The sequence below is a fragment of the Osmerus eperlanus genome, chromosome 27 (genome assembly GCF_963692335.1).
Source record: "Osmerus eperlanus chromosome 27, fOsmEpe2.1, whole genome shotgun sequence".
In the NCBI taxonomy this organism is placed as follows: domain Eukaryota; kingdom Metazoa; phylum Chordata; class Actinopteri; order Osmeriformes; family Osmeridae; genus Osmerus; species Osmerus eperlanus.
In genome coordinates this window covers 1,871,578-1,880,483 of record NC_085044.1, presented here as the reverse complement: position 1 = coordinate 1,880,483, position 8,906 = coordinate 1,871,578, and the positions used below count along the sequence as shown (strand labels likewise).

At 48.4% G+C, this 8,906-nt stretch overlaps 1 protein-coding gene across 1 annotated transcript; it reads left to right on the top strand.

Annotated features, from left to right (window-relative positions):
- Positions 1-3,313: 3,313 nt before the first annotated feature.
- spry4 (sprouty homolog 4 (Drosophila)) lies at positions 3,314-8,053 on the top strand. The gene is made up of 2 exons (XM_062453682.1): positions 3,314-3,502; positions 5,970-8,053. The coding sequence occupies exon 2, from the start codon at positions 5,998-6,000 to the stop codon at positions 7,051-7,053; it is 1,056 nt and encodes a 351-aa protein (XP_062309666.1). The 5' UTR covers positions 3,314-3,502; positions 5,970-5,997; the 3' UTR covers positions 7,054-8,053.
- The last annotated feature ends 853 nt before the right edge of the window (positions 8,054-8,906 follow it).

Here is an 8,906-nt window from a genome sequence, read left to right as displayed (position 1 = left end):
GCACAGCCGGACTTAAATCGAACTGGCAACCTTATGATTACTAGCCCGATTCCCTCACCGCTCAGCCACCTGACTCCCAGTAAGAACAACAGTCTTTGTAGTGGGTCCCTAGAGCCAGGAACCTCCAAGTACCCCTCCATGGGAAGCCCCCCCCCCTCCGTCCTGCCCCCTCCCCCCCTCCGTCCTGCCCCCTCCACCCCTCCGTCCTGCCCCCTCCACCCCTCCGTCCTGCCCCCTCCACCCCTCCGTCCTGCCCCCTCCCCCCCTCTGTCCTGCCCCCTCCACCCCTCCGTCCTGCCCCCTCCACCCCTCCGTCCTGCCCCCTCCACCCCTCCGTCCTGCTCCGTCCTGCCCTCTTTGGGACCCCCAGAGTCAGCTCCTCTTTGTGTTGTATTACAGGGGTGGTTGGGGGGGGGTCACTTTTGGGGGGTATGAATGATATGTGCACACAGCTTCATGTGGAATGCCTACAATGTGAGGTGTACTGCCCCCCCACACACACCCCCTTACACACACCCCTAGCCCCCCCCCACACACACACACCCTTACACACACCCCTAGCCCCCCCCCCCCACACACACCCCCTTACACACACCCCTAGCCCCCCCCCACACACACACCCTTACACACACCCCTAGCCCCCCCCCCACACACACACACACCCTTACACACACCCCTAGCCCCCCCCCCACACACACACACCCTTACACACACCCCTAGCCCCCCCCCCCACACACACACCCTTACACACACCCCTAGCCCCCCCCTTACACACACCCCTAGCCCCCCCCTTACACACACCCCTAGCCCCCCCCTTACACACACCCCTAGCCCCCCCCTTACACACACCCCTAGCCCCCCCCTTACACACACCCCTAGCCCCCCCCACACACACACCACTAGCCCCCCCATGACAGGTCACGCTTCAACGATGGTGGCCCCCCCGTGGAGGGGAAGGTTCAGCCAGGGTCCTGTCAGCATTTTGAATACAGGTCAAAGGTCAGCTTCCACCAGGGTCCCGGCTTTGCCTCCTCATCACAGCAGGGGATTGTGGGTACCCTGTCACTGGTCCGCCCACTGGTCCCAGGATGACTGAAATCATTTAAATAGTTTAAATTGAAACCTGTTGTGCGATTGCAATGTTTGCTTGGATACGTACAAAATACAGACATTGGATCCAGGTGTATAAATATAACAATGCATATATATTAGAATGGTTTAAAAACAGTATAGCGTGGAATAACATTCTTACTCTATCACATTTCACCATTTTATTCTAGGTCGTAATATTTTGGTTGATGCGAATGTGCTGAAGAAGGATTGGGCCGACATCTGGCCTCATTAAGGTGTAACACTTCACCTAGCCATCAAATTCTTTATTTTGATGGTTGCACACACTGACACACACACACATGTGAGCACACATACACACAACCCACTAAAACACACACTCTCGTTCATCCTCTTCCTCCCGCTCAACCACATAGCCCTGTCTGCTCCAGAGCTCACAAACACACCTCCTAAAAGACCTGCTTCTGCAGCACCAGGAAGTCAATATTTGATGAGTTGAAACTACCTGTGCCTGTGTTTGAGGTGTGACTGACTGCCATGGCCTCTGAGCCCTCAGCATCTCAACAGGCCGGTCACAGGCAGACACAACAAGCACCTGCATTGTTGTTTATGTGACGGCTGTGCTGTTGTTTGCCGGAGTGAGATGTTTATTCTGAAACGTCACGTATGGCTGCTGGTGATGTTAGCTTGTACTTGTTAGTGTAACTCCGTGTAACCATCGGAAAAACAAATGACGTGGTTTGTGTTTGTATGGTTTTGCCTGTCGAATAGCCTACAACAGACTCAAATTCTGTCTTGAAAAAATAATACAGCTTTCGATGCTTTTGTGACGGTCATCCTGACAAGGAACAATATGCACATTTTAACCAGGAGTTCAAGCAACCAGCTCATCCATGTTTCCTAGACACACAGTTGTGGAAAACTTAGTGGGCGTCAACAGGAACAAACCAACCTCACTAGAAAAAAAACGTGCGTGTGTTTGTGTAGAACGATCTTTAAGGCATCGCTGTTTTTTTCCTCTGAGAAACTAGGCAAACATGACAAACCTACCAAAATACCAAGCTGCATCTTTCAACAAATGACAATGACTACAAATGTTAAAAAAATATATATGATTGACTGATCAGAGAAACTGAATGGTATTATGCTCTTGACCAAGTCCTCACAAACAATTGAGATGTGTAGGTTTAAAAATATAGGTGAGTTGTCATGGAAATCAGTGCTGTATTGGGGGGGATTAACCTTTGACAGCGTTTAAAAGCCCAAACTGGGCGCTATTCTGCGGTGGAGGGGCAGACAGTAGGATGTTAAGAAGGAAATTCACACTCATTTCCTCCTTGCGGTTTCGGTACAAGTCGGCAACATCCTGTCCCTTTGTGAATCCTGCCTGCCCTAATGCTGGCTGCGTTTCAGTGTAGGCGTCATAAACTCGTCTCTGTACTGCGCGAGAGACGGAACTCAAACAACAATTGTTGTATCAGGAAAGATCGGAAATACCCCAAGTATGAATAGAAATTGTAAGAGAATGCGTAATTATCTAAAAATGGCCTTTTAAGATTAAATCAAAACCTCGTTTCAGTTGTGTGGACTATCTGCCACATAGGCCTAAAATATTCAGTGTCTTTGTTTAATTAAGATTGGAGATAACACTGGCAATATCAACTCATATTATGGAATCCAAATTAGACAATGATCTTAAATTGTATTTTGTAAAGATGCCAACGTTTAAGATTATATGTGGGTAAGACACATTGACAATTAGAGTTTAACAAACAGATTTCGCGGTATACACAGATTACAAGCCCATAATAGCTACATTCCTCATCAAACATTTGATAAACCGGTTTGTGCTCCTACAGTACACAGTTCTAAATGATGGCGATGGCTCGGACATATGGTGAGTATTGAAGAAATTAGCATTCTTTTTCAGGTCACAGGGCCCGTAGGAAACACGAATGAGTGAATGCATACATAAATAACTAGCGTGGCGTGAGGCACATAACCGCCTCATTCATGTAATCCTTTCTGACATTGCCCTTGTGACGAAAAGCCCCCGATTCTTCCATTCATAAAATCGTGGTACCACGCTTGCGCAATGAAATTCGGAGTCCTCCCATTCATAAAAATGTAACCCCCGCATTTGAGCCCCGAGACGCTCTGCCCTCCCATTCACAAAAAAAATCTGTCGAGGCATCTGCGCAGTACGTCTTTTACCCTCCCATTCATAAAAACCAATTTCCCCCTGTAGTTGCAACATCGTATCAAAAAGCCCGTGTCTTCACCGCAGTAGGATACGCAGCGAGTGGACGGTGTTCAACAATTCTTCTCTCAATGGTTTAGAAGTCTACATGGGAGCATAATCTTGGATTGGAATATAGGCTACGTGCGGACGTCATGCTGAATACAGAAATGCGCTGCTTAAACTGAAAAAGTAAGTTAACACCTGGGATTTATAATAACGTAATAGTTCATGATTTTAAGTAGGTCGCTTTGATGGAGCATTAGTATAGGCGGATTTCGTTTCGCCTCCCCAGTTTTGTGGTGCGGTGGAAAAAAAACTCGCTCCCTTGCAACAAGCTGTTTCCATATTGCACTTTGTGTCAATGTTTAACCACGGACTAATTCCGTGTTGGTTGCGAGCGAAGATGATCGTGCGAGTTGATGAAATTGCTAATTCATTGGGCTACCTCAAAACGGATTTGACTTGATATCGTTATAAATATCCATGTTTAGCCTATAGACTACACAGAAGAAGATTAACGTCGTGGATAGAGATGGTCCTCGAGCGACCCCCCCCATAGGCTACAGCTTGTACATTACTGAGGATCGTTGCGTGACGCTTCTCTGCAGCGCGAGCGCTGGGCAGGCACATCGTGTGCATATGTCAGGTGGTTTGACCATCTCCTTTCCTCTTCATATCTAGGCTTCTCATCTTTCGATGGCATTGATAAGCCTCAGATTGACAGTCTTACGTCAGGAAGACTGGGTTAATGCTTTGGCGTGTGTTTCTCACATTTAGACGATATTATCCAAAGCGACTGGATACGAATCCGTGGCTATTACGATTGTGGTGTTTATATATCACTACTCACAGCCCAATCAGATGCGATCATGTAATTGTATCTGTCATTTAAATCATAAAGGTTTGTTCCCCATTTTCTTACGTGGAACGGTTGCTGTGTCGCGTCGCCAGTGTTTTAATGACTCAGTGCCGGTCCCACACCGAGTGGCGGAGGACACTGGACGGTCTACGGGGGACACTGGACGGTCTACGGAATCAATACGGTGCTTAAATTAGGCTAGATGATCGCCAGTTTTTTCACACTTTGACAGAAATGTCGCAACAAGTTTGTCTCTAATGTCGCTTGGTTTTGCAGCGTCGATGAACCCAGAAAAGCCCTCGACCTATAAAAACATAGGATACATTTCTCGATATGAATAACCTATTTATGACATCACCGTTTAACAAAGAAATACTTCTATGTAAGACATAGCCTATATCGATCAGCAGTGAGCTTGCATCATGAACGATATATCTCGCTGACAATTTTTGTCTCCCAGACTTTGTATAGATTACAGTTTATCTTGTGATCGGAAGAACATTCTGTTTTCTAATGATCCAACGTAAAATCAGGAATTAACCATATCCTGTAAATGTGGCTACTTTGGTTTGTAACTACATTTCAACTGTCTGTCACGCGACATGTGTCTCCGTCATTATAACAACCGTGAAATAACCATTGAAATAACCTATTATGCAGTAAACACGAAACACATTTTTACATTATTTGGCTACTCATTCATGTTTTGTGAATGGGATCTGACGGTCTATATTTACGGCCTAGCATATTTTACGAGCCGGTGGATCATTCACAAAAAGCTCCAGTCCCAACCCGTTCCTTTCGGCTTTCATTCACAAAGATTAGCTTTCTAGATGACTACAGACATGTTATGTATTCGGTTGCTGTTGGTTCAGGGACCTAGTCTTTTTTTAAATATAAAAACGAGCACATATCTGGGTCATGAAGTTGATTGGAATCAAGGTTATTCTTTGACAAAGTAAATGTCAAATATATATATTTGTCATTAAATGTCAGATCAGGGCCTATGCAATACATCGACTTGCATGTAGGCTACATCAGAAAAAAATGTGAATGGTTATTTTCTCCAGTATCCTTTATGCACATTAAATGAGATGTTTGAAGCTGGTCTGTGGTATAAAGTCTACCAGGCACTCTGATGCAATACAGAACAATAGAAAACCCTGCTTATAAAGATTCCACAGAAGGCTTATTATATAGGGTTCACTTTAGAATCCTTGGTGTTCCTTCTAGGCTCCAGAAGTGTCATACGGAACTGTAAAGATTCCAAAACGGATCTGGGAGCATTTTAGCCTTTACAATCTAGAATGTAAATGCAGGTTTGGAATTACGGGGGGCTTGGGGGGGGGGTTTGACCCCCCTAATTAAGACTTGGACCCCCCAAAAGAGGTAAAAACAACAGGTTGGGGGGGTCGATACACGTTTTGTAGATGGTGGATCCCTTTCAACAGAGAACGATTTGAAATCTTAGACGAGTCTAGTGTCTTGATCCAGATTTGGATACCCTGTCCCAAAATTAGGTTAGATAGATATTGTGTTTCTTATGCCAGTTCTGATAGTCTAAGATGTATATGTTTTCATTGGGAGGTACTGACGAGATATGATTTCCTTTCCTGCCGACCGAAAGATCGCTTTATCCTCTCTTCCACTATTGTGCTCCGAAGACAATATCCCATATTTGTCTGGACAATCCAATTTTACAGTTTATTACATGCTATTCTAGTTTTATTGCCCTGTGTGCGGGGTTGTTGCAGCTGTTCTGACCTTCCTGTGCCTCCCCCCCCCACCTCCAACCAGGCCGGCTGGACGTTGAACTGTGTGCTGCATGAGGGACGCCAGTCTCCAGATGGAGTCCAGGGTTCCCCAGCACATCCCAGGGGTGTCTCCCTCCCTCATCTCCCAGCCTCTGCTGGACAGCATGGTGCCTTACGGACGCCTCCAGCACACCATCTTCCCCATCGACCAGATGAAATCGTCCCACGTGGAGAACGACTACATCGACAGCCCTGCCGTCGTGTCCCAGCAGCCGACCAGCCAGAAGGCCTCCCAGCGGGCGCTGCCCCAGCACCACCCCCAGGAGAGCCTGCTGGGCGCCCCGCACCCCCACCACCCCCACCACCACCTGGGGCGCTGCGAGCCTCACCCTCACCACGACGCCACCACCCACCCCTGGATCTCCTTCAGCGGGAGGCCCAGTTCCATCAGCAGTAGCGGCAGCACCTCGTCGGACCAGAGACTTCTGGACCACGCCGCCCCCAACCCCGTCGTGGACCTCCACCCAGCCACCATCAACACCCGGGCCCCCGGCTCGGAGCCCAAGGTCCTCACCTCCTCCTCCTCCACCTCCTCCACCTCCTCCACCTCCTCCTCCAAGGCCCTGGACCTAAAGGCTGCGGCAGTGGGCCAGCCAGAGGGCACGGCGATCCCCACCTCCCCGGCGGAGAAGAGGCACCGCCTGCTGTGCGAGAGGTGCGGGAAGTGCAGGTGCACGGAATGCACCTTGCCCAGGGCGCTGCCGTCCTGCTGGGTGTGCAACCAGGAGTGCCTGTGCTCGGTGCAGAGCCTGGTGGACTCGGCCACCTGCATGTGCCTGGTGAAGGGCGTCTTCTACCACTGCACGGAGGACGAGGACGACGAGGGCTCCTGCGCCGACAGACCCTGCTCTTGTTCCCAGTCCAACTGCTGCGCCCGCTGGTCCTGCATGGCCGCCGCCTCCCTGGTCCTGCCCTGCCTTGTCTGCTACCTGCCCGCCATGGGCGTGGCCAAGCTGTCGCAGAGGTGCTACGACAGCGCCAGGCGGCCGGGCTGCCGTTGCAAGGCGCCCCAGCAGGCGTGCAAGAGCGGGGAGGCGGGCGCGGAGAAACAGCAGCAGGCCTCATGATACGTGAAGGTGTGCGGCCTTAGCTCCGAGCTTGTTCTGGAGAGGACGATCCCTCCCGCCTTATAGCCACCCACCCACCTACCCACAGACCCTGCTCTTCCTCCGGGACTTCTCTGATACTATGGTACTTGCATCCGGGATCCGACTCTGTACCCGGGTGTGGTTGTCGTCGACGAGACGGCACCAGCCGGAGTGGGCCAGGTGGATGGATGGTGGTGGAGGTTGCCAGCCCCCCCCCCTGACCTTCCCCCCCCCCCCCCCCCAATCCCCTATTTTCTCCTCCAATAGAAGCCCATCCTTTAGGTGGGAACTGAATGGTGGACTACTGTTGTGTTTCTGAACGGGCTGAATGCGTAGGTCACCGTCCCTCTCTCAATGCTCAGTATGTGCCCCATCGCTTCAGTCCTGACGGGGCGAAGGGCGAACCGTCGAAGAGAACCGCTCTGGTCCAAAGCAACACTCCCCTCCTCCCCCGCCCCCCTCCTCAAAAAGTCCCAAACTGTCAGTACCCAGAGTAGTTTAGGACGTCGGTCACATCGAATGATCAGTCATATTCCGCCCCGGTGTATGGCTTTAAGAACCCACACGTCTTCCTCTTGTTGGCTTGATGTTTTAAGAGCGTTTTAAGGTGACAAGTAGAGAGGCAACATTGTGTGGCTTTGGCAACACTCCATGTCCGTTTTTTTTATATATATATAAGTATATACATATTCTCACATGTTCTCTAGTCGGCAATGGCAGGTTATAGATTCCATGTGGGAGATAATCACATTCAACGTCCCTATATTGGGACTAAACATGCTAAAGATGCTAACGCCATTAAGCTAGCTTTCACGAGATCACCTCAGAGAATGCATGTGTGTTCATGCTCTGCATGGTCTAGTGTAATGGTTAACCCCAGTGCTAGATGTTGATGTCGTAGAGAAACTGAAAAAAAAGGAAGAAAAAAAATGAAAAACACAACCTTCTCAGGGATTGCAGGAGCTCTTCGTGAGTATAACTTGGCCTAGCACGATAAAACTGCCTAAAAGCCTAAGGGGCTTCCCTTTGCACACCAGGCAAAGAACAGTTTTAGAGAGAAAAAAAAGGGCAAAAAGGCAATTGTGAATTATTTAACTCGAGTAAGCTAAGAGAAGAGAGAACGGCCAGCAGAACGTAGTGATAAGAATGCGGAGAAGGTACAGTGAAGTTGTAGTAGTGTTGTGTCTAGCCAGCCTTAGTTCAAATCAAACCTGCCACTTGCACAACCTTTTTCAAATGAAGCGCACCCCTTAGAATGGACTTAAAGCACAGTGTCAAGTACCAATGCTAAGTGTATTTGACCTAATTCTGTGAACTACTTTTAGTCCACAATGTATCCCTCCTCCTTCCTCAAATTCTAATTATTTCGCTACAGAGTTTGTCTCATAGAAGATAACTATCTTTGTTTTCACAACGTCTTTTTTATTGTGGCTTGCATGATATTCCTAGGACTTTGCCAAAGGAGTAGTGTAGCTTGTTTTCCGTCTGAAGGGTCACAGTTATTATGCACTCTCGCCAAATGGTTAGATTGCAGTTGCTCTTAAAGGTACGGTACCCCTTTTTTCGCAGTTTGCGGCCTTTTGGCATACAAATGATAGTCACTGTCTCTATATAGATTTTTTCTTCATTTTTCTTTCACTTCGGTTAATTTCAATGTCCCCCACGAACATAAGTACCCTCACTTGCTAATCCCTGTACTTGTATTGTTGCACAAAGCTGAAAACACAGGAAAAAAACACTGTCCTTAGTTTTGAATGTATAAGGCAATATTTTCAATTGTTTTGCAATTCAATCCAAGAGAAGGTGCCAAAAGTGAGAATTATTGGGAAAAT

Excerpts from the sequence above, each read along its gene's own strand:
- spry4 (XM_062453682.1), top strand. The coding sequence starts at position 5,998 with ATGAGGGACGCCAGTCTCCAGATGGAGTCCAGGGTTCCCCAGCACATC.